Here is a 25479-nt window from a genome sequence, read left to right as displayed (position 1 = left end):
GGCCCGCAAGGAGGTTTGATCAGGCCCGCAGGATAATTTAAAAGTGAAAAAATGCACAAAACACACGGAATGAATATTTTTAATCGGGTGCAATTCGTGGAATATCGGCTAGGGGGAGAAACTGTTTTGATCAGAGGAAAAGACAACATTGTTTTGATCAGAGAAGAAGACAACAGCAGCCTCAGTCTGTCACTGAGACAGACCCAACACAACAAGCCTCATTTCATTTTTCAGAGTTGAAGGAAGATTGTTCTTGGGTCCTCCGTGCCACAAGAGGGAGTCACTTGCTCACCGCCAGAGTCCACCTACGAGCACAGACCCGCAGGCAACACTTTTTGCTCTTCTTCCTGTTATTCGCAAGGTGCTGAAGTCAAACTTTGGGCCAGCCTGAAAAGTAGGGGACATTTACACTCGTTCAATGCACCATCATGACTACTTTTTTGACTTTTTTTTTCTCCCCCAGGCAGCAGTAAACATGATCGGCTTCCTGCTCTCGAAAGACCCAACAGTCTATCTCCCTGGTAAGTTTCATGCCCAACACATCTTTGTCTGCACAAGAAATTGACTTACGTGTAACTCACGGATGTCTTTCCTCTTAGGTCAACACACCTGTCCCACGTTCTTCTCAAGAGCTGACCACTTCGCCGCCTAGCAACAAGCAGACTGCCATCCAACTTGCAACTTTTTCCTCTGCTTTTGTCATTGTCTACTCTTCAAAAGAAATAAAGCTTGATTACAAAGAACACTTCAACTCAACTTCATTTTTAAACACATCACCACAATCTAACTTTAAATAAATAAATAAATAAATTTAAACAGAATTATTTTGTTTTTTCTAAACTTTTTTCTGAATTTTTTTTTCCAAAGATTTTTTTTCCTGGATTTTTTTTTTTCCAGGCAGAAAAATCCAGGAAAGTGGGTGTGGCCTGGCTGGAATGATGGCTGATGATTCGCTGATAGCTGTGAAAGTGCGTGGAGCATGACGATAACATGCTGTGATTGGTGGAAAGGGGTAGCGTTGATGCAAATTAGGTGTTTTCTGATTGGTGGGCGCTTCGGAGCATGGTAATGCAAATTTGGAGCAATCTGATTGGTCATGGTCGTTTTTTTCGGCTATTTTTGTTTTTTTGTTTGATTGTTTTTGGTTGAAGTTTAATTTTGTTGCTTGTTTATTGTTTGGAGCCTTTTTAATGTTCAATAAAATAAGTAAAAATCCATTTCTTTGCTTGATAATTGTTGCTATTTGCAGTCAGTAGAGTGCAATATTTAGTTCACCAAGTCATTTATCAAAATGTATGCTAAATTTGTCAGAAATATTTAAAAGAAAAGCTAATTAAAAGAGCCGTTTGAGAGCCAAAAAGAGCCGGCTCTTTTCACTGAGCCGATCCAAATGAACCGAATCACCGAAAAGAGCCGAAATTCCCATCACAAGCATTCAGGAGCCGCTAGGAAATGCGTCCACTGACATGTTCAAAATGAATTGCATTGTTGGAATGGTTGTAAACGTTTGAGTACGTATGTGTATGTCATGGGAGGTAAATTAGATGGGGAGGGGGGACATATTCGGAGTTGCAACTGCCTGATTTGCTTGTGCTTTTATGGTGCTTTTGGCCTACTGCAACGGCTCAAGTTAGCTAAGTCAAACTCTCACAATTTTTTGATTCCTAAAATAGTTTGGTCTGAATAGATTTTAGGCTGAGTCACATAACATGTGAGAGTGAACCAAGGCCAGACTAAATTGAAACCATACGAACCCAAAAATGCTTTTTTTCATATCAGACTAGTATGGTTCGATTTAAACTAGATTGCATCAGATACGGTTTGATTAGTGTCAAGACTAAACCAGAAACCGTTTAATTTAGTCCAGATTATCACAAAGAAGGTTTGCATTAAAACAAGCCAAATTAAATACAAACCACACAAAATGAAAATGCTTTCACGTGTACCAGACTCAAGCAAAGATGGTTTTATTTCAGCAAGACCGAGTAATAGTTTAATTTAGAAAAGCCTAAATTGTGGCCTGTTTAATTTAAACCAAACTAAAACAAACATGTTTTGATTGAAACTGTTAAAATCCAGTCTCATTCCTCCTTTCCTGGGTTGACTTGGTTTTTATAGTAGATGGTTTTGTGATCACAATATTGATTGTGATCAAGAGAGGGAATGATACTTTAACAATCAAATCTAACTAAGAAGAGAGGATTGATACTGTATCCTAACAATCCCTCTCTTGATCACAATCAATATTGTGATCACAAAAGCATCTACTATAAAAACCAAGTCAACCCAGGAAAGGAGGAATGAGACTGGATTTTAACAATCCCTCTCTTGATCACAATCAATATTGTGATCACAAAACCATCTACTATAAAAATCAAATCTAACTAAGAAGAGAGGAGTGATACTGTATCCTAACAAAACCAAATTAAATCAAATGCAATTTCCTTTACATCTGGCTAAATCAAACATGGTTCAATTTAACCAAACCTTCAAATTACCTCACGGGATGAATAAAATTATGAAAACAAGCGCTGTGTCTATCTTGCCAGCACATAAAGATGAGCTATCATTTTTTAATTTTTTTTTCTTTTTAATAACGTGACATAACTTTGGCAATGGTTTGTTTCAACTATTCATTGAACACATAATACGCTTAAGGACCATTAAAAAAAAACAAAAAACAAAAAACGAAAATGCTCTCAGTTGATTGTCTGAGTGGATTAAACCAAATTTCTGCTTTGTGAAAATGAAATCATTTTTCCTCACATGGCATACGAGGATCAATAACCACCAACCGTCATTGCAGATGAACTGGAAGGAGGCAGCAGGACCGATGAAAGATGTTCAGTCTTGTCTGGATGCATCCGCTATGAAGGACACACACACACACACACACACACACACACACACACACACACACACACACACACACACACACACACACAAGCAAGCAGAGAGGTCTACACAATGGGGGGATGTGTTGATGGTGATGTGATTTCCATGGCAACAGCAGCACGCTGAAAAGAGAGCCTCTACCAGAACATATGTCACTCTTGACTGATCACACACACACACACACACACACACACACACACACACACACACACACACACACACACACACACACATACAGCCTGGCAACACATTTTATGTGTGCAGCCAATCACACATAATCAAAGCCTTCCTCACCGCTTTTCACCTGTTTCCAAAGACTTAGTCCAGATTCTCATCCTGGTCCTGATGTGACCCTAGTTGAAATACTCATCCATTTCCTGATTTGGGTGACTTCCCTAGTCCTAATCTAGGATCTTTCTCAGAATCATGAAAGGGACCTGGTTCTGATCGAGTCGAGTATACTGGTCCTGGTCTTTATCTTAATCCCGACCTTAATGATCACCTATTTCCTGATCATTGTCCTGACTGATCTGGATGCCTGTGCTGGTCCTGGTCCAAAACTTGTGTCTGGATCAGGACAAGGCCCCTTTTCCTAATTTAGTCTACTTCTAACCTTCATTCTAGTCTTGATCTTTATATTAATCCTGGCCTTGATGTTTCATCTATTTCCTGATCCTTATCGTGGTCCTCAATCTAGTCCTGATGCTCAAACTTGTCCCAGTCTTGTACTTGATTATGGGCCATTTCCTAGTCCTGGTCCATTTATATTCCTTGATTTTAGTGAATTTCCTGCTCCCGATCTTCATAGTCATACTGGTTAATTTCACTGTTCTTGTCCTGGTTTTAGTGTTTCTCAATTTTCTGATTCTAGACCATTTCCTGTCATGATCCTCATCCCAGTCAATTTACTTAGGATTCTCATCCTGGTCATCCTGGTCTACGGCCTGGCCCGTTTCCGGAGTCTAATTTATTACCTGTCCTGAACCTTATCCTGAACTGGTTCATTTTCATTTCCCGAGTCTTGCTCAATTACTCATCCCAATCCACATTCTGATACGGTCCGGTTCGTTATCCCGATCCGTTCTCTGGCCCTGTTCCTAATTCTCATCTTGACTTCAGTCCAGAATCTCCATCCTAGTTTATTTCACAGCCCTGATCCTCACCATAATACTGCTGAAACTTGTCCAGATTCTGGTCTGAATCCTGCTTCTTGCCCCATTCTTAGTCAGTTCATGTTTATTATATCTTCTATGAAATTAGTTAGCTTTAAAAATATCTTGTTTCGAACAAAATAATCTAACGTTCAACTTGTGTAAGTGACAACAACATAGCCGACGTGTTTGACACATGCCCCTTCCTCTTTGTGTGCGTCTGGGCCATATTAATTACAGTCAGTAAGTGAGTGGGGTTGGGGTGTGCAAATATAAAGAGGTGGGTGAAGGGGGTTCAGGCGAGGCACAATATTAGTAGGCCATCAAGTCGCTGCTGCAGCAGGGATCGGCTTTTGATGTCTGCTGCAGTCTTGCGCACAAACACGCCCAGAGTATTATGCGTGTCTTCTGGTGTGCGCAAGAAAGTGAAAACAATGTTGAGTTTGTGTATATTCATGCACACGTTGAGCCACTGTATACTAATTTTTGGTCAAATGGTGGGGTGTAAGACATTGATAACCCCCCCCCGACCCCCACCCACCCCCGTCCCCTCTTTCTCACCAACACATTGGTCCTTGGCAGGTCCCCGTTACCATAGCAACGCTCTCGTTGCCGCAGGCTAGCTGGAGCGATGTGCAGCGCTATTTGGAAATAAAAGAAAGTGAGAGGGAGGAATTGGAGATGGGGGAAGGGAAGAAGGGTTGAAGAGAGGGGGTTGGCTCTCCAATTCATTAACTCTATAACGACCCCCACCCCCCTTGCATCCCATCACAAGCATCAGCTGAGCCCAGTGAAGGCCTCAGCTTTCGCTCAGCAGTCTAAACACGTCGCAGCCAAACTTCCAAGCTACATTTATTATTCATCCTCCTTGACTCACTCGCGCGCGTGGACGTGGACACACACACACACACACACACACACACACACACACACACACACACACACACACACACACGCACACAGACTTGTTTGTGGGGTTTGTTATGCCTGACAAGTCTATCAGATTTCACGTGGATATCTGAAGCTGGCTTTAGGGGCTGGATTTCTTAGATTTCCAGTCGTAGTTTGTCTTTGGAGAAAACTTCCCCAATCATTTCAAGCATGGCTTTTTTTTTTTTTTTTTGTGGGTTAACTCAGACATATCTGCGAAATTTGACATTGCTAAAAGTCAAAACTGCATGGCTTCAGGGGCTGAATTTTTCCTAATGTCCAGAGATGTTTGCCGCGTGTCTCCATCTCCGCATGAGCAGATGCTGGAGCTCATTAGGAGTCAGGAACACACTCTGGTGCAGAGCAGCACAGCACATGACGACCACCGAGAAGCGGGAGGGGGAGGATGCAGAGGACTATTGCACCTGAAAACACACAAAAAGCACAGTGATTCGGGTTGCACTTGGGAGCTCTCAAAAGAAGTGAACAAATTTTTTTTCATGAAATTCAACTCGTGTCGCTGATGGCTGACTTGTATGCGAGCATCGTGGGCTCGGTTCCCACTCAGTGACGGTTGTTCGAATCGTCTCCATACATGCGCTTCGACTGACCGGTGACCAGATCAGGGTATAGTTTTCGTTCGGCTCCAGCACTCACCCACGACCTTGTTCAGGATAAGCATGGAAAATAGATGGTTGGTGACTGTGAAGCTGCAGCGCCGACTGGAGGAAAGGGCGGAGTGTAGTGCCACCTGCTGGACAGAGCAGTACAGGTTTCATATGTAAAAATGGATTCATCCATGACTGGCGAGACGGTGTGAACTGAGTGAAGGACACGCGACTTTAAGTGACAGTTCAAAATAATTAAAGTGAGCAAAATAAAGCTCATTGCTGTTTAATTGTCAGAAAACGGCCACCGGGCATCACTAACATTCATGTGAACGTTGCTATTCGTGCCTGAAAAGAGAACGTTCGCTCGTGTAATTTTGGACGTTCTGCCAATCTCTTTCCATAGACTCTCACTATGGAGAAAATGCTTTATATTGCTTCACATCTGAACTGCAATCAATTATCAATATGAATGTGGGCATCTGGACTTATGTTCACTTCACTTCGGAAATTATTTCAATGAGTCAATATTTAGGATTTTATGGATACGTAACGTCCATAAAACGTTAAAGACTCGTTTGTTTGCTGCCGTCTGACGTCAGGCGACGTGAAGCTGAGGAAAACACTTAACGTCCACAAAGTAAAAAAATATATATATAGATCGGCCAGATAATCTTAACACTTGAAGTGGGGATGAGACGAGCTGCGTTCATAAATTTTGGTGAACGATTGGTTGTAGTTTTCAGACATTTGAGTAACGTTAGGCTTTGTATACGTACACAATACATAGCGCTTTCATAACAGCTGCAGCTGTAACAAAGCACTTTACGAAACAGTTCACATAAAATTAAAAAAAAAAACAAAACAAAAAAAAAACGTATAAATCAAACCGTTCTTCCAATTTTGCATTGGTGAAAAGGAAAGAGATCCGTTTCTTTTGTTCAGGTTAGGTTTTTATGTCAAGTTGATTTAAAAAGTAAATCTTTCCAAATTGATTACACTTTTGTGACATTATCGGTTGATTTTTGTTCAGATTTTTTCCCGGAGAGAGTTTATTGAGACGTTTTATTTTGTAAGTTTACTAACCAAATGCTACAGTCTAATGTAAATTAAAGATAGTGATCCAAGTACCTGTAAATATAGTGTAGCAAAAAAGCAATCATGTAACAAACATATGGCCAGAATTCAAAAAGTTGACCTGATTGAAAAAAGTAATGCAATGTTTAGATTCGGCACACCAAAATTTGCCAGAATCAGTGAAAGCATTTTCACAATTTGTTGTTTACTAGTATTGAAAAAACATTTGAAGAAAAAAAAGCCATGGACAACACTGACAATACAGTATTTTGTTTCATAGTACAAATCAATGTTTATAAATAATCCATTTGAAAGACAGAGGACTACACAAATGTGCTTAAAAGACAAATGCTTATTATTATTATTTTTTTTATTAAACATTTCTTTTGGGGCTTCACAGAGGTCTACTGGTTAGCATGTGTGCCTCGCAGTCTCGAGGTTCTGGATTCACTTCCTGTGTAGAGATCGAACGTTCTCTTAGTGCGTGGATGCGGTTTTCCTCCCCCATTCCAAAATGTGAATGGAAGTGAATGTTTGTCTCTGAGTAAAACTGGTCGATGAGCTGACGACCAGTCCAGGGTGTACACCACCTGTCACCAAAAGTCATCTGACATACAACCTAATGAGGACAAATGCGAAAACGTTTTGAGGTACGCCCTCCCTCCAAAAGAAAAATTGAGTTCAATCTGAGTTGATGACATTTATTCGGCATCCATTTTGCTTTTTTTCCTCTTTTTCTTCTTCTTTGCCGAGCTGTCATCATTGTATAAAGCGCCCACATCCAGTTCACGCTTCAATTCCTGTTTCACTTGCACAACGGCCACTTCCTCCTTCACCTTTTTCCTCTTCCTGCTGCTCTCTTCCTCAGTGTGTTCCTGGCCTGTTTCCTCAACTTCCTGTTTGACCCTCACTTCTTCCTCCTTTTTAATGTGCTTGTCTTTCTTTTTCTTCTTCTTCCTCTTCCTGTCCTCATCTTGTGTCTCCTGCGCCGTGGTGGGCGTCTTGCTTCCGAAGGGCTGGAATCTCTGCTTGAGTCCGGGCGGGATGGCCGGCGCGGGCGGGGCGTGGACGACGCAGGGAGGCGCGCGGGCGCCCCCGTAGCTCTCGCAAACGCTCAAGAGGCCAGAGAAGGCAGGCCCCACAACCGGCGACGAAGATGCAGCGGTGAGCAAGCGGAGGTCGGCGGTGCCGTGATTGGACGCCAGGATGTTGTAGACTTGCTGGCCGTGCCCCTCGCCGGCAGCCGAGGCGGAAGGAAGCTTCAGTGTCTGAAAGCCGGAAAGATTCACGCTTGCACCTCTCAAACTGTGGGGGAAAATAAAAGTCAGACAGCATTGAGATTTTCACCACATTTATAATAGAAAGAACAGGTGTGACAAAGGAAATAAGACCGTGGTAGATTGCTTACTTTTGTCACAAGACAGTGAACACCCGCATATTCATGACTCAGCAATCGCAAGTTTGTATATTCAGATTTTTGAAGGGATCCGTCCTCCATTATTCATTGAACATCTCATCTGTTTTTTGCGCTAGACAAAGCAATAAAAGTAGTACTTTGACACCATCTGGTGGAATCTTGCTGTTGTGAGGCTGAACAAATTTAGGGAAAAAGGTATTTTCCATTGATATTGCGATTGGGATTTAATATGCGATTCTTTTTTTTCACGGTCCTCCTCCCATGAATTATTTCAAACAAAAGCAATAAATTCAGCTGTATTACTGGTACATTAATCGATTACTCTGTCAAGGGCATTGTTTCAAATTGATAGTGTAGAAAATGTACGAACACAATATATATGATTCTGTTCCTGGTTTGGTCATGTCAGAGAATAGGCAAAAATGTTAACGATTGCATTCCAAAGTCAAAGCTAATGCTTTATTTTAATTCATCACAAAGATGATCCGTCTGCTTTCAAGAAGGACGACAGAAACCTGAGAATATTAGGCCGTTCCGAAACTGAAATTCAAAGAATTAGGACAATTCTAATTTAACAAAGCGAGGTAAACAGTTATCAAAAATAGATTAATTTGATAATTGATTAATTGTTAATGACTCATTGCACCTCTACAAGAATAATCTGATCAAATATTTACCATAAATCTATTTGGGTTTATGGGTTACGTAGTTGCAACCTTACTAAACACTGACAACTTTTCATGGCTCATGAAACAATGGCACGTCAACACTCGGACTGCACTTATTAAGGACCAAACAGATCACAACACTAAATATCAAAATTTGGTTTGACTGCCAACCAGTTCAGGATGTACCCTGCCTCCTGCCCAAAGTCAGATGGGGTAGGCTCCAGCACTCACCCGCGACCTTGTTCAAGATAAGTGGCTCAGATAATGGATGGATGTAATTATCCAGCCGACTGACCAAAATTCAGCCGTTTCGTTTTTTTCTCCCCATGAATTTAAATCTTTGCGATTTGAAAAATGCCTTCTATCACAGTGAGATGTCATTTTGAATTTCATGAATTGTTTTGTTGGCAGTGCTTGAATGCCCCAGTGAATATCATTTTCAAGTTTGATTTTGCTCCCCTTATATGCAGCTACTTTTCTACCGTGCAGAAAGGATTTGTGCCTGCATTCCCTAACATTTATTACTCTGCGTGCCAAGAAGCTTAATGAATTAATTGCATAAATTGCTAGTGCGCATTTGTTTGTCCAGTTTGTGCAAGTGTTATTTAGCCTAGAATGCCAACTAAAACCGTTAATGAGCCTCATTTGAGAGTGTTTTCTTTGTTTGTTTTGTGTGTGTTGAATAACTTAAAGGGGAACAATACATATCCATAACAGTTTTACCGCAGCAGTTGTACAATTCAGGTGTGAGCGTGGTTCTAATGGTCTAATTTCTTGACTGTCACACCCCCCTAAAGTAGCCAAACGTCATACATGATGCCATAAGGGACCAACTGACTTGTGTCAACCGGTAAATTTGTTACCTGTATCTTTATCGTAACTAGTGTGTGGAAAATACCCTAAAGAAAACATTAAAGAAGTGACGGACCATCGAGGATCAAAGTTGGCAGGGGCTTTAATGAGCCACAGTTCGCTCTCGCTGCTCTTCAGGCTCTCGGTCAGCGTGTTGCTGCAAGGCTTGTGACTGAAGCACACGAAGTCATCGGGGCACTGATACTTGCTGCTCCTCTCTGCCAAAAACAGCATTTAGAACCTCATATAGTACAGTACACTTAAGTACATGTTATCTTCATATAATTGCATTATGCTGATGTTTGCTGCTTCGAGAGAGAAACATAATCGAGTGCCAACTCACCGACGTGTTTTTGCCTAAACGACGCTTCCGCTGGCGGGTGACTCGCTTCGTCCTCACTTGACGAGGATGAAACATCTCCAGGCATTTTTATGCTGTTGAAAAATTACCGGGGAAAAGTGGTCCAAAATGTATTCCAACGTTTGAAAGCTGGGGGTGCGCGCTTGAAAAGATAACAGCACGTGTGCGTGTGGCCACAGATGAACTGTGACCCTAGTGTACAGCACTTCCTGCGTCGGCCTTGTTTGTAGTCCAACAACCAGACGCGTTGTGTTGGTTTGCTTTAAGAGTCCGATGAAGAAACGACATGACCCAGAAAGCATTTCGCCAGTTTATTTACGGTTATTCAGTGCGGGCTAGAACTGGCACGAACATATCGCGAGAGCGGTTGACAGCGGTTGGTTGCGTCGCTTCCTGTGGCAACACTGTTTGTAGTCCAAAAACCAGACGTGGTGCATCCGTTTGCGTTGAAAGAGCGCGACACAATAAACAACATCTCCCACAATGCATCTTACCGCGTTACGTAAAGCTCGCGCGTTCTTCGCGAGAGCGGGTTGACAGGAGTCAGGAGCAGGCCTAAGTGGGTAAACAAATTCGGAATATGTGGAGGAAATCGTCAAAATCAACAAAGTGTTATCTCGCCTTTTATTGTTAGTGTGTTTGCGGTTGTTCCAAACCGTGCCCGAGGAAGCTGAAAGAGAAGCTAATTAGCAACCAGCGCTCTTAACACCACTTTAAAGATAAACAGGTTAGGTTAGCTAACGTGCGCGAGGTCGGGTTAGCCGGCTAACTCACCCGCCGGCTCGCCGTCCGGCAGTCATGTCGTCGCCTTCCTCGTTCTCGCGGCGCCAGTGGTGTTACTTGTGCGACCTGCCCAAGATGCCGTGGACGGTGGTGTGGGACTTCAGCGAGGTGGTGTGCCGCGGCTGTGTCAACTACGAGGGCGCCAACCAGATCGAGTTCCTGATCGCTAGCGCGCGGCAGTTGAAGCGCAGCCACGGCATGCAGGACGGCAACGTCCGCTCACCGGGACCTTCGCCCCACAAACACGCCGCACCGGGCCGCGGGGAGCCGGCGACGGATGGCGGTCGGCCCCACGGTGAGCGCTTCGACCGTGGTGGTCGAGGTGAGGGCAGCAGCGCGGCCGCCGCTCGCGTGCCGCCCAACGGTCTGCACCGCGACGGGCAGCCGCCACAAGAGGTCAACCGCCAGAGCCCCAGCGGCAGCCGGAGACCCATGATCGGAGCGGCCATACCCCCGAATCTCGTGACTCAGAGCATAGCAGGAATCCCCCACGGGCTGTTGACGGGCATGCCGGCTGGCCTGACCGCTCGGACGGCCCCCATGAGCAGCCCGATGATATTGCCACCTGTGCTGGCCGAGATGAACCGCCGTCAGCTCGGTATCGGTATGGGAATCGCCCCCTTCATCACGCCGGAGCTCGAGCGGGAGCTGAGCTCGTCCCAGGCCAAGTCGCAGCAGCCCCAGGCCCACGTCGGCTCCAGCAAGACCGCCGGGCTGCCATCATCATCGGCCTCCGTCAGCCAAACGAGCCCCAAGCCCGCGTCGTCGCCGGCCAGGCAGCCGCGGCCCCTCGCCGCCCGCGCTGGAGGGGAGCCGCTGTCGTCCAGCAGCTCGTCAGAGGCGGCCACCACTGCTGCAGCCGCACTGCCCCACAGTGGAGCGTCCGAGGTGGGGTCCACCTCGGCCGCCAGCAGCCTAACCGGAAGCACCTTGTCCTGCACGCTGTGCCATGAGAGGCTGGAGGACACACACTTTGTACAGTGTCCTTCCGTGCCGGGACACCGGTGTGTACCAACTCACAGTACTGCACTGTATTGAATGTAATGTATACTGTTGGTGGGCAAAGTTTAATCGTTTCAGTTAACTTTTTTAGAAATACCTCCTGAATTAATTATTTTCTAACAGTAAAAATTTAGCATTTTTTTTTTTTACAGTAACTGGTGTAGCACGTAGAAAAAGTCAATGTTAATAAATAGCAAAAACAAAAGAGGTTAGTTTAGCTTATAAATACACTTCATTAACATAACACGTCACAAAAAGAGAAAAATGCAAGGTTCCCTGGTAAAATATTAACAATTAAAGACTTCTTAAAGTATGATATTACATCCAAGTTTAATGTGTTTGTACATACGCACAGGTTCTGCTTCCCGTGCACCAGACTGTACATCCAGAGTCGGCGTAGTGATGGCGAAGCCTACTGCCCCAGCGGTGACCGCTGCCCTCTGGACACGTCGGTCAACAGCCCCCCCTGGGCATTCATGCAGGGTGAGGTGTCCACAATCCTGGGCACCGGCGTGACGGGCGTCCCGTCGGCCGCCCCACCCGGAGCGGGGCCCGGTGGACCCGGGGGTGCCGGTGGCAGTGGCTCCAATGGGGCCCCGGCGCATAGCGGCGATGTCACCGTCAAGAAGGAGCGAGAGACGTAATGGTGGTTTCTGTGGCAAAATGGAACAAAAGGCAGGCAGGCACAACACACAAACACCCATCCACAAACATGTTTTTACTCCTCTGTATTACCTCTAGGTGTGGGCCACCATATCTTTTTGAAGTATACACATAGAGTGATAACGCATCTCATCATTGTCCAACACACTGGGAACATTTTCCGTGCATAGACCAGCCAAAATGTCCCCTCCATAAATGTGGGACGCTCGTGGTGGTCCTGGATGATAGACAGACAAGAACACTTACACACACCAGCATCTTTTTTTTTTTAATACCCCTTGGGATATCAAAGGTAGTGCCAAGCAAAGATGAGGAAACACACACACACACACACAAACACACACACACACACACAAACACACACACACACACACAAACACACACACACACACACAAACTTAATACTTTTGTCTCAATACAGCCCCTCAACTCACTCCAATGTAGTTCCTTGGCACAAAGACCAGTCAAAATTTCCCCACACAGAAATATAGCCCCACCAGCAAACAAAATTGGACGATCAGGCTGGTGCCACACTTCATCAAGCAAACATATCACCCCACCATTTCCACTATCATGTCACCTGCCTGCCAGTGTTTCCTTCTCAAAGGTTCCTGGTTGTTTCAAGTGCGATCATCCATTCTACAAGCTGTCATGGAAAAAGATTGCACGTCATTTCATAAAACCTGCCGATGTTTTTTTTTTTTCTTTTTTAAGCTTTTTTTTTTGTAGAACCAGAATGTTCCTCGCACAGATGAACCAAACCAAAGCCAATGTATGTGTATACAATCTGTACGGCTATATGCTGACGTTAACGGTGTAAGACAAGTGCCTTGTGCAGAAGTGTCCTGCCTCTCTGTGGCGTCGCCATGGCGACAACCAATCTGCTCTTTCGTCTTTTGAATGCCGCTTCCTGTACAAAATTACCCGGCGGGAATAAATCAGATGGAAAAAGTCACATTTGTCTTGGTGTTTGTTTGTTATTTTACTTCTAATAAACATCTTCATTGATTACTGGCCTTATGCAGATTGATACTTGAACGTGAGTTGTTAAATTAACTTTGGACCTAGTCCAGCAATGGTCATAATCATCATACTAATGAGTTTATAAAATAGTCGTGATAACTGATAACGTTGTTAGAATAGGTTCGACCCCCAGATGTCGCCTTTTCGCTGCAACGAATATTGTCCTGCACTGATAGCATTCTCGTCATTATGTGACGTTCCTTCCGAATGCAACGATACTGATTGGGGGCCTTGGGGGGGTGGAGCGAAAGTGAGTGAAAGTGTCAACTCATTACTGCCATCGTGGGAGCAATTATGCTCGTGCTAATGGGCCACGCAGCCACCAGTGATATGCAAAGAAGGCACGCAGGGAGGCCCCCCGCGCACGCACGCGCACACACACGCGCCCACTGCAGATGCAGTCAACGACGTCCCCTGCTTCTAGACTTTAGTAATCTCTATTCGTGGTTCTTTTGTGTGTCATGTGCAAGCCCTCTGCAAAACGGTGTGGATATTTTATCAATTAAAAAAAGGTCCATTTTAAAACGCCCTTTTTAACAAACAAATTATTTTTATTAAATCGTTTTTTTTTCAGTATTTTAAGCATTCAAAAATATTTTTCAACGTGAACGTTTGTCTCGACAATTTAAAAAATGAATCGAAACTAACATTAAAAAAAACTGACATTTTAAAATGTTTTTATTTTCATTTTTTATAGTTTAGCAAAAATGTGTTTTTTTTAAATATATTTTTTCAAACTTTTCAACAATCATTTTTTTATTCAAATAAAATAGCCCTTTTTTTTCAACCGAAGAAAATTATTTTTGAACACTGTAATCTTATAAGAAAACATGTTGAACTCTTGTAAGGTTTTTTTGGGGGGGCGCAGTGTTGCAATTTTTGTGGAGAGAGGCAAGTATTTTTACAAGAAAAAGATTTTGAGGAAGGTAGTAGTGTGGGGGGACACGTATTACGAGGTAGATTGTGATTTCTATTTAAGTTTTAGAACTCCAATGTGTAAAAAAAAACATTCAATTATACTTAATTTGATGTTCATCTCCATCAATACTCGGAAGAGGCGCCTATTTCAAATCGATATTTCTTTAGTCACGTTCATAAAAAATGCGTTTCCTTGCACACGATGACGTCACTGACAGGATTAGCTGTTGTCACGAGGCGACATCATTACGCGTACGCAGGTGTCCCCCTTGATCCACTCAGGTACTCCTTGATGCAGGTGCGCCTGTGACACCCCCCACCCTCTACCCCTTTCCTGCTGTATCCTAATCCACGCCGACGACCTCCCCGTGTGCGCGTCATTACACGCCCATTGTGCGGGCCGCCATTATCATGCACACGCACGGCCGTCTTGTGTATTCCGCTCCCGCGCATGCATGACATCGCACGACACTGCGTTTCGTTACTTGGCATTACACTCTATTGTTATATCAAATTCTAGTTGGGCAACGTTACAGAATTACGCTGTGAGAAAGCAATATATATATTTTTCAAATGTCCTTTACAGAAAGCAGTAGTCCTTACTTTATATTTCATTTGTAAATGCGTACAAGAAAAGAAATGAACATCAAAGTCCATAGGGGAACGTAAAACGATCGAATTGTTTCAAATGACGACAAGAACGAAGGAGTAATTTTATTTTGACGTTGCAGGCTACAAAGGAGCAATCATGAAATATTTCTTTTATGTGCAAAAAACAAACAAAAAAAAGAGTTCAATGTGTATATTTTCAGGCCAAAAATAACTAAGCGAATAATGTACCGAAAAAGTAAAATACTAAATTGGCCGATATGTCACAGCTCTAATAATAATAATAATAATAATGAAATACATATTTTGTTGATCTTAGTTGGCGTTTTACATTAGAATGTTTGCTTTTATGATATTTTTCATATTCATTGTGGTTGCATGCACTCATGAAACCAGCAATTTGAAATAAACCACTCAATTCTATATTTTTTTTCAATTGAAGTATTGCATTTATTTTAATTATATATTTAATGTTCGTTTATCAACGCACACCCACACACCCTTCAATCTTACAATGTATAAATTAGACATGTTGCAGAGTTATCATATACTCATAATGATAGTCTCATTGTGCGTTCACTCGTGTCGACCCAGCATCATAATTGTGCTATTTAATTACTGCTATATGCTCTTGTGCTTATACATGCAACGTGTTGTATTGTGCCATGTTTCATGCCAATAGAGTTGAGCGTTAGCCAAATAGTCTTCTCTGAGTAACGTTCAAATTATTGATATTACGCATGCGCCCGAGTGACGTGGGCTGATTTGATGGCCTTTTTTAAGGCAAATTTGCAGCCTTGTAAATGTCTTCCTTTTGCCAACGTGTGAAAGATTCCAAGGAGGTGACAGCCGCGGGAATTAACGACTTTCACGCCAACACCCACCTAACAACTAACAAGTGCCGCCCCCCTCCCTCCTCATCCCAACCCTCGGGCCACAAACTGACGGACCTCTGCCCGCCCCCCTACCAACACTTGCCATGCTGACAGTTTTAACTTGTTTTCACTTTTGTTGGGTATGCCATCTGAACTTTTAATGGGCTTTTGAGAGGGTGGGGGCCAAGGGGGGTGGTGGTGGTGGTGGTGTTGGAGGTCCTGCCTGCTACAGCCGGGGTGGCCGCCGGTCCGACCGGGCCAATAAACAGCACGCCAGGGGGCCACATCGGTCTTTTTTTGCAGGGGCCTCCTTCCTGACTCCATATTGAAATGTGCAGGAGAAGAGGAAGGGGGGGTGGGGGGATCGTGGGCGGGGTCCCGGCTGTACCTTATAAAGGAGTAGAAGTGGGACCGGCCGCTGTCCTCACGCCGTCCTGCGCTCCCGCCTGACACGCTCCGGGCCTGCACGTCACGTCACTGGCCTCCACGTCTGCACACAGCTGGGAAACAATGGACCCATGAACTTTGAGTCACTTGACACAACTTTCCACGTTAACGGAGCTTTTTTTTTTTTTTTTACGTGTCATCAAGGATTGTAACTTTTTTTTTTTAAACAGGGAAAAAGTGTCACCCAAAAAAAGTGTTAAAGTGCGAGTAGCTCGTCCGGTTCCTCTCAGTGTTTCTTTGTGGGGATGTTGAGCTCTGTGAAGATGGAAGCCCACGACCTACCTGAGTGGAATACTTTCTACAGCGAGGCCAGCGAGGTAAGGACAAGAAACCCTTTTTTTTTCTTGCATAAATATTGCTACATAAATGTAAAAACGTACAAAAAAAAAAACCCCGTATTATTGTTGCCTGGTAAATCCAAGCTGCATTTCTTTTTTTTAACTTAGGGGGAAAAAAACTGACTTCAACTCACTCATTGACTTCATTCCATTTGTACAAATATTTCGTTTCTCAAATGAAGTGATATTAAATTATGTAGTCCAATACGAAAGGATGACCAATAAGTGACTTATTGAATATGAATGCATTTTTATCAAAAGTGAGCATTTAAAACCGTATACACAATTCAATACATATATTTCTTTCCTAAAACAACATAATCAATAATTTAAAATACATTGAAGAGTCCAAAAGAACAAAAAGATAACACGCATTTTTACATTCCAAAAACGTGGAGTAGAAAATGTGTATACATGTACGTGTGTATATTTAGAGGCCAAAATAGCACAGCAAAAATAATTACGTGTATTTTCTACGCCAAAGGGGAAAAGAAATACATAAATAAATAAATATATTACAGGAACGGTACAAATAGTTAAATGTGTATTTTTTTTTTATCTTGTAAAGGCAAAACCAACAGAAAATACGTTGTATATTTTATAGGCCAAAATCCTACAATAAACGTACATATGTTGCTTTCTTTGATTTTAGGGTATATGAATAAATTTGACTTGACTCGAAATATACTTCAAAGGCAGGAACAACTTACAAAATAATGATATTTACTTTAGAGGCCCTCAAAAACATTAATATATGTCATATATATCACGAAGTAAAAAGAATTCCACCTATATGTCATATTCCAAATTGAACATGACAGATTTTTTTTTTCCCAAGTCGTTCAAAAATGAAGCAATTGTTCACGTTTGGTGACGTAATTGCAGTTGGTTTTACGGAGACACATTGAATTCAGATGCATTCGTCTGTAAAGTAATTCAAACGCATTAGAGGTTAAAGTTGGGCTTATAATTCAATTAAAAGTTAATATAATCAACTGCTGATGAAATTACCACGTTGGTAATATTTAACCAAAGTGCGCGTGAAGCCTCAACTCGCCTCACTTGGAACTTTCCGCGACGTTGTATATCTTAGCGTGACCCATTTTTTATTTCTATTTTATACATTTATACATTTATATAAATATATATATACACATACAGATATACATATACACTTAAAAAACATTTTAACACAATTTCTAAGACCTTTAGGAGCTACTTGCGTTTTTCCGAGCACGGAGAGGAGCGGAGACACATTGAATTCAGATGCATTCGTCTGTAAAGTAATTCAAACGCATTAGAGGTTAAAGTTGGGCTTATAATTCAATTAAAAGTTAATATAATCAACTGCTGATGAAATTACCACGTTGGTAATATTTAACCAAAGTGCGCGTGAAGCCTCAACTCGCCTCACTTGGAACTTTCCGCGACGTTGTATATCTTAGCGTGACCCATTTTTTATTTCTATTTTATACATTTATACATTTATATAAATATATATATACACATACAGATATACATATACACTTAAAAAACATTTTAACACAATTTCTAAGACCTTTAGGAGCTACTTGCGTTTTTCCGAGCACGGAGAGGAGGGGGGGGGGTGCGTGCGGAGCATCGTGACGCGCTTTTTACGCACTTTGACGTTCACGCGTGAGTGTGAAATCCGCGCGCACTGAGAGCTTCATTGTGCATTGACAAGAAGAAGGAGAAGAAGCCACTCACGAAAAGGCACCTTCACAATTTCCAGAAAAAAACCCTTCATTTTAGTTGTTACTCCAATTTTGGGGGAACTGGGGAAAAAGAAGCTAATCACAAAACTGGGAAGAAGCTGGCAAGGCCACAAACCTGACTCCAATCTTGGGACGTCACTCACGAGGCCACACCCCTTAAAGGCAAACATCCAACACATGAATACAAGAATACAACAATGAACAGAAAACTAATTTTCTTGGGGAGCTACAACTGATTAATGTGGTGGCTTGCAATGGGGGAGATGGATTGGGCGGGGGGTTGGGGGGTCATGGGCACCTTTTTACATTTTTTAATCAGGAATAAATACAGTATTATTAACGTCAAATATAAAAACATAACCGAACAAAAGAGGTTGTAACCTGCATGGTTTCATCAAATGTAATTGCTATTCACTGGAGTATCCGTGTGCTGGTTGTCCTTAAAAAGGGGCGTGGCCTAGTGAGTTTTCCATTTTGAATTAGCGTGTTTGACGATTAGTCGAGTTCAAGAAACTCTTGGCTCTCCTTGCCCATGTGCAGGGTATCAAACAGTGATCCATTTGTTTTTCACTTCACTTGAGCGGTAGCAGCTCTGATGTTCAATTGCAACTCAAATTTTGGCACACAACACAAAGAAAAAAATACAAACCGACCAAGCAACCTCTCAAAAAAGTTCGGGCACTGGTTGTCAAGGTACCACCGTATGTGCTTTGTGATTGGCTGGCAACCAGGCCATTGATTGTCTTTGTGCACCCTGGCATTGACTATTGACCAATCCATTGTTTGTAACCCAGTGTTCTCAAAATGACTTACAAATATTGAGAAAATGAATCGTTTCAATACCTTTTTTAATTTGAAATTGGTCAATTCCTCAGAATTTCACCTTCTGAACAGGAAACACTCTCTGACAAATAGACACTGGGTCATATTTTTGATGCTGATTTAAAAAAAACGCCTTTACTTTTTTGTTGTTGTTTTTGTAGCCCATCAGGTTTTTGAGACATTTTCATTTTTTGTTTCTAAGTTTGACCTACAAAATGCGCATTTTTACTACACATTGTAATTCATGATATTTCAGAAAAAAATGAATACGGGATGTGCTCGAGAAAAAAAAAATGAAAGATTCGGAATCAGCGCAAAAAATTCAAACCAGCCCACGGTGTATCCCGCCTAAAAGTCACTCGCCTCACTATTGAGGAAAAGCACGATAGAAAATGGATGGCTGTATTGCTAATGAACTGCTGTTGTGTTTGTGTTTCAGATGTATTCCTCGCCCAGCAGCATGAACTCCGCCCTGGCTTCCGTCAGCTCCATGGGCCCCATCAACAGTTACATCAACCTCAACCCGACGGGTGGCGGCAGTGGCGGCAGCCTGAACATGGCGTACCCTGGCTCGGGCCTCAGCACATCCCCACTGACCTCCATGGGCTCGGGCCCGGCCCACATGCCACTCTCACCGGTAGCGCCCTCCCTGGGCTCGGGCTCACTCACCCAGCTGGGCCCGAGTGCCACCCAGGGCTCCCTGTCCCACTACGGGAACATGGGCCAGTCCATGAGCCAGCTGGGCTACCCGTCAGGCGCCTCTCTAGGCCGCGCCGCGCCCAAGGAGATCCCGCCCAAGCCGTACCGCCGCTCGCTGACACACGCCAAGCCGCCCTACTCATACATTTCGCTCATCACGATGGCCATACAGCAGAGTGGCAGCAAGATGCTCACCCTCAACGAGATCTACCAGTGGATCATGGACTTGTTCCCGTACTACCGGGAGAACCAGCAGCGTTGGCAGAACTCCATCCGCCACTCGTTGTCCTTCAACGATTGCTTCGTCAAGGTGGCTCGCTCGCCCGACAAACCGGGCAAAGGCTCCTACTGGACTCTGCACCCACAGTCGGGTAACATGTTTGAAAATGGTTGCTACCTACGACGCCAGAAACGCTTCAAAATCGACGACAAGGTATCCAAAAAGGGGGCAAAGGAGGGTGGTAAGGCGGGCGACCGCAGCCCGGCGGGCGGAGGCTCGGACGAAGCTGACTCAGCCCACTCGGACAACTCCCACCCGGGTTCGTCCGACGACCAGTCACTACCCCGCGGGACCGCCGGCAACGCCTTGCTGGTGCCGCTCGACTGCCCACCGCCACCTCCCGCCCCTACCGCCATGCCACCCACCTCCTCGGCTGCCATCTTCCACTCCCAGTCCACCCACCTCCTACCCAGCCCGATGGGGCCGCACATGGACCTACAGAGCGACGCCCTCAAGTCCCTGGACCCCCACTACAACTTCAACCACCCCTTCTCCATCACCAACCTCATGTCCAATGAGCAGAAGATGGACCTCAAGTCCTACCAGGACCAGGTGATGGCGTACAACAGCTATGCCACGAGCGGCTCACCTGTGGCCGCCAAGCAGATCTACGACAGCCCTGGACCGGCAGCCATGGACTCTGGTGCCTACTACCAGACTCTCTACAGCCGCTCCGTGCTCAACGCATCGTAATCTAACACAATACAAGATGGAAGCTTGCTGAACAGACTCGAAAATGGCCAACGTGTACGCAAAGCCATCTGAGCCTCTTTTCCATATCCTTGAGATCCATTTTAATGTCCGTGTACTAGTACGTTCGTTACCATCACTAGTAAGACAATACAACCCCTGGAAGAATGATTGTGTTTTACTCATAATGTTTTTTTTTCATGACTTGCGTCCTCCGGTACGTAATGAAACCTTACCCGTAAACTACTTAGCTGAACAGTAACACTAGTAGGCCCAACTGGACAATTCAGCGCCCGATTAGAATATATCAAGAAAATGGAATAAATGCTCAAATGCAGGTTGAGCATTTATTCCACATCCGTGAGATCCATCTTAAGGTCCATGTACTAGTACGCTCTTTAGCACACTAGAAGAATGCCTGTCTTAACGAGTAACGGTTTTTCCCACGACTGTCTGATGAGAAATGCTTCGTCCCGCTACTTGTGTCACTTTTGATCTCCTAGTATGCAATGAAATCTTATCGGTTACCATCACAAGGCCTAACTCATAGGCATGTGGCATACAATAGCAGACTCCTTATCAAGGTTTTATTCCATGCCTCCCATATACTACTAGTGGAGCCAATGAGCATACCAGTCAATGAACTTGATGCTGGTTATCATGGATCTGGAATAAATGCTCAGACGGCTTTCCCTAGCCACATTACGAAGGACCACATGTTTTTCTTTCCCCCTATGGAGACTCTCTGGTTACATCCAATGATGAAGATGTTGACAACGATGAAGATAGATTTTGTACAAAGTGTAAATAGCGGGAATGTGTGCGTATGCGTGAGTGTGTAAAATGGGTATTTGCATTTATTTATAAAGGGAATACATTTTAATATATCTTATATTCTGCTTTGTCCAAACAGTTACAGACATGTGCTTCAGGTGTTACTTTCACGCTTCATGTTACAAAAGCCTGTTTTCATCGCATCCTATACCGCTTGCCCCTTTTTAGTTTTAATCTGGAATAAGTGATGTTCTGGAATGATTGAATATTCTGGGATGCCGAATGTCATGGGACACAGACGTTCAAGTGTGGAAAGGTTTTAGAATAGGTATGTTCTGGAATAAATGGGTATTCTGGAATAAAACAATTTTATCAGGCAAGAATATCCTGGCAGAGAAAAATACCGTAACTGTAATATTCTGAAATGAAGGGATATTCGGGAATAGGAAATGTTCTAAAATTGGGAATGTTATGGGACAGGAATATTCTGGTCTGGAAAAAATGTAGAATAGAAATGGTCTGGAATATGGGGATGTGCAGGAATAGGAACATTCTAAAATAAGGAATGTTATGAGACGGTAATATTCTGGTGTGGGAGAGGTCTTGAATATGAATGTTCTGGATATTAGTGCGCTGGGATAAGCATTGCTTGGAAATAGGAATGTGTCCTGGAATTTGGGGATGTTCTGACAAAATGAATGTTCTGGTATGGGACACGGCTAGAATAGGAATGTTCAAGATTCTGTTTGGGGAATGTTCTGGAATAGTATAAAGTTCCTGAATGAATGACTATTCTGGAATAAGGAATGTTATGGGAAAGGAATGTTCCGGTCTGGAAAAGATCTAGAATAGGAATGTTGAGGAAAAAGTGTTATGGGAATATTTCGGAACACACGTTTCAGAATAAATGACTATTCTGAATTAGGGAATGTTATGGGACACAAATGTTCTGGTACATCCAAAATCTAGAATAGGAATAAAAATGTTCTGGAATATGGGGATGTTCTGGAATTGTCATGTTCCAAAATAAATTACAATTCTGGAAAAAAGGAATGTTATGGGACACGAATGTTCTGGTATGACAACATTCTAGAATAGGAATGTTCTTAAATCTGAATATTCTGGAAAATGGAAGGTTTGAGAAAGGAAATAGATGGACTATGGGGACATTTGGTCTGAGAATATTGAACGAGAACACCATTCAGAATAGATGACTATCGTGGAATAAGAACTATGGGACAAGAATGTTCTGGTATGGTAAAATGCGTGAATGGAAAGGTTCTGGGGTACAAATATTCTCGAGTGAGGAGTGTTTGGGAAGATCAAGGTTGTTTTGGAATATGGGGATGTTTCGAGGAAGGAGGCAAAGCAAACTGTGGTAAAGACTTTCACAACGCATTTAATTTCCCCCTTGTTACCTGTTTGAGTGGGTTGGCTTGGACCAGGCCAGTCGTCGAGGGGAGAGTGTGTGTGTGTGTGTGTGTGTGTGTGTGTGTGTGTGTGTGTGTGTGTGTGCGTGTGAAGCTAGTTACTAATACGAGAAGAGAGGAGAGATGCACTATGGGAGATTTACATACAGTACTTTGCACTATGGAGCTCCCACTGGCCAGGTGGGCTGATAGTGTGCATGTGTGTTGGTGTATGTATGTGTGTGTGTGCGTGTGTGTATGTGTGTGTATGTGTGTGTATGTGTGTGTGTGTGTGTGTTACAATACTGAGCGGGGTGGTCTCTGAGTTTAGCCAAATGTGTCACATTGCGGTCCAAAAGTGCCTTTTCCCCCCTCTTTTTCAACAAAGTGAAGGATGATAAAAGTTCAGGTCACATGACGGATGACAAATTGTCATATTTAAGCTATGTGGTCGCTTTTTGTTTTCACAAACTACTTTTTTTTAAACTCTGTGTGTCCTTTTAATATATTGTTTATTCTTCTCAATGTGATGGCCATCATTCATATTTCTTAATAAAAAAGGTTTAAATGGGAAAAATGTGTTGTGTTTTCATGGCATTTTGTTCATTGTACATTTGTGTGGGCAAATTCTGTGTTTTCAGGGTACAATATTACAATTGGATCATATTATAGCAAAATATGTTTTCTTCCCCTGATAAAGAGGGCTCTATTTTCGTAGACAGTAAGGTCGGGCGTAAAAAATGGCGCAGAGGTGATTTTGTGTGCAGGTCCAAGTGTATCAGTGGTTCTTAACCTGGGTTCGGTCGAACCCCAGGGGTTCGGTGAGTCGGTCTCAGGGGTTCGACGGAGCCTCTGCCATGAAGGGTAAGACAGACGCGACTCAACATGTTAATTAGTTATGATACGCTCGCTTGGCCATCACTGGCTGCAGATGATCACATGACAATTGCTTGTCTAATCAGTGCTGTGGGAAATTTTGTTCGCTTCGTAGTCAACGTGTGACTGTCGTGATAGTACGTCGTAAAATTAAAAAAAAAAAAAAGTATACTTATCCCTTTAAATTGTATAAATTTTTCTGTTTTTAATAAATGCGTTATTTTTTAATATCTTGAATTTGTAAAAAAAATATATATTTTTTTTTTCACTCATGAACTGTTTGGTGAATGTGCATATTAAGTGGTTGGGTTCGGTACCTATAAAAAGGTTAAGAACCACTGAATTTTTTAAAAATATACTGAAGTGCTACAGTGAACTGCGAGTGATGGTGGGCCCAGAAGCGCCACCAAGGTGGTCAGATGCTTCGTTTTCTTGTTGAGACAGCTCGGGGCCAAATGGACGCGGCGTGCAGCAGACTAAACATGGACGCCTCACACTGAGAGCCTCAAAGAGCAATCTGGGCGAGGGCCGTCGGCGGGCCGTCCGCGCGCGGATCCTGACCCCGGCGCGACCTCGGCGACGAATCAACAAAGACGGCGGGAGAAGGAGCACGTTGGATTTTTGTCTTTTCGACGCATCTGACAACGGCCATCGATTGGCTGTGGGACGGCGTACGACATCCAAGTGCCGCAAAAAGATGAATGGTGACCTTCAGATACTTTGTGGAATAGATTAAATTTTTGTGACAATATATTCTATTTTTGTGTGCAAAACAAGGAGCAGCACAGCGTCCATTCAATTGTAGCAAAAAATATTTCAAAACATGCTAAATTGTTTAGATTTCCGTATGTCATTACTCTGTGTGTTTTTATAAAGGAAATAGTGCCGTAAAGTGCTATTTTTCTGATTGAAGCATTATGAAGACTTTTGTATTTTATTTGATTTCATTTTATTTATTTATTTTATGGGTAGGAGGCATTTCGTCAGGGAAAGATGATTTGAGATGGTCACACTTCAAGGCACCGCTTTCACTTGAACCTACAAATGAAACTAAAAAAGTTTGGTCATCTCTTAGGATGAATGTTTTATAAAAGGAGAAAAGTGGAAGCTGAAGAAGATTGACTTCAGGCTAAAGATGAAGAGGTTTTGCATGTGTACTGACAAGAAGAAGAAGAGTAGGAAGAGGAGGAGGAGGAGGAGGAAGAGGGAAAGTGCACCACCGAGACTCTTGTCATCTTGTTGAATATTTGACCCCTGGGGCACAACAGATAACTCAACACTTGTGCACGCAATTACAAAACAAAAACTGAGGAATGAGTCAAACCAACAACAAAAACATGACGGAACTAAAGAAATAAAAAGGAAAGAAGTTGGGACGGTGAGTCCTACAAATAGATAAAAAGAGAAGAGAAGCTAAAAAGAGAGAAAGGTGTGTGCGTGTGCATGTGTTTTCAGGAGCTAAGATGCAAATGAAGCGGTGCATCCTGGATCCTGTTAGGTGGATGCTGTGTTTACTCTGCTTATAGCCTGTGGGGAGGGAGGGGTGAGGAGAGGGGGAGGAGGGAAGGATGATTGG

At 43.2% G+C, this 25479-nt stretch overlaps 3 protein-coding genes across 4 annotated transcripts; 2 read left to right on the top strand and 1 right to left on the bottom strand.

Moving 5' to 3' along the window:
* Positions 1 to 7033: 7033 nt before the first annotated feature.
* On the bottom strand, positions 7034 to 10158 carry polr1g (RNA polymerase I subunit G). Of its 2 annotated transcripts, none has more exons than XM_019861562.1 (3): positions 9942 to 10158; positions 9675 to 9819; positions 7034 to 7966 (listed from the first exon to the last, which is right to left on the bottom strand). In XM_019861562.1, exons 1-3 carry the CDS (start codon positions 10024 to 10026, stop codon positions 7363 to 7365), a joined length of 834 nt encoding a protein of 277 aa, XP_019717121.1. In that variant the 5' UTR covers positions 10027 to 10158; the 3' UTR covers positions 7034 to 7362. The 2 variants fall into 2 exon arrangements, with proteins under 2 accessions (XP_019717121.1, XP_019717122.1); XM_019861563.1 differs by having other exon boundaries at positions 9675 to 9816; positions 9942 to 10153.
* Positions 10159 to 10298: 140 nt separating this feature from the next.
* Positions 10299 to 12731, top strand: irf2bp1 (interferon regulatory factor 2 binding protein 1). The gene is made up of 2 exons (XM_019861561.1): positions 10299 to 11746; positions 12100 to 12731. Exons 1-2 carry the CDS (start codon positions 10758 to 10760, stop codon positions 12386 to 12388), a joined length of 1278 nt encoding a protein of 425 aa, XP_019717120.1. The 5' UTR covers positions 10299 to 10757; the 3' UTR covers positions 12389 to 12731.
* Positions 12732 to 16033: 3302 nt separating this feature from the next.
* foxa3 (forkhead box A3) lies at positions 16034 to 23281 on the top strand. The gene is made up of 2 exons (XM_019861654.1): positions 16034 to 16596; positions 19615 to 23281. The coding sequence occupies exons 1-2, from the start codon at positions 16525 to 16527 to the stop codon at positions 20845 to 20847; spliced, it is 1305 nt and encodes a 434-aa protein (XP_019717213.1). The 5' UTR covers positions 16034 to 16524; the 3' UTR covers positions 20848 to 23281.
* Positions 23282 to 25479: the final 2198 nt, after the last annotated feature.

Source organism: Hippocampus comes, unplaced genomic scaffold (genome assembly GCF_001891065.2).
Source record: "Hippocampus comes isolate QL1 unplaced genomic scaffold, H_comes_QL1_v1.1 scaffold122, whole genome shotgun sequence".
NCBI classification, from domain to species: Eukaryota; Metazoa; Chordata; class Actinopteri; order Syngnathiformes; family Syngnathidae; genus Hippocampus; species Hippocampus comes.
The sequence above is the reverse complement of the archived record's forward strand: the minus strand, read 5'-3'. Positions and strand labels throughout refer to the sequence as shown.

Excerpts from the sequence above, each read along its gene's own strand:
- polr1g (XM_019861562.1), bottom strand. The coding sequence starts at position 10,026 with ATGCCTGGAGATGTTTCATCCTCGTCAAGTGAGGACGAAGCGAGTCAC. Across the intron at positions 9,820-9,941 it reads GTTTAGGCAAAAACACGTCG|CAGAGAGGAGCAGCAAGTAT; the intron begins GTGAGTTGGCAC and ends TGCTGTTTTTGG. Across the intron at positions 7,967-9,674 it reads GCCAACTTTGATCCTCGATG|TTTGAGAGGTGCAAGCGTGA; the intron begins GTCCGTCACTTC and ends TTTCCCCCACAG.
- irf2bp1 (XM_019861561.1), top strand. The coding sequence starts at position 10,758 with ATGTCGTCGCCTTCCTCGTTCTCGCGGCGCCAGTGGTGTTACTTGTGC. Across the intron at positions 11,747-12,099 it reads CCTTCCGTGCCGGGACACCG|GTTCTGCTTCCCGTGCACCA; the intron begins GTGTGTACCAAC and ends ACATACGCACAG.
- foxa3 (XM_019861654.1), top strand. The coding sequence starts at position 16,525 with ATGTTGAGCTCTGTGAAGATGGAAGCCCACGACCTACCTGAGTGGAAT. Across the intron at positions 16,597-19,614 it reads TCTACAGCGAGGCCAGCGAG|ATGTATTCCTCGCCCAGCAG; the intron begins GTAAGGACAAGA and ends TTTGTGTTTCAG.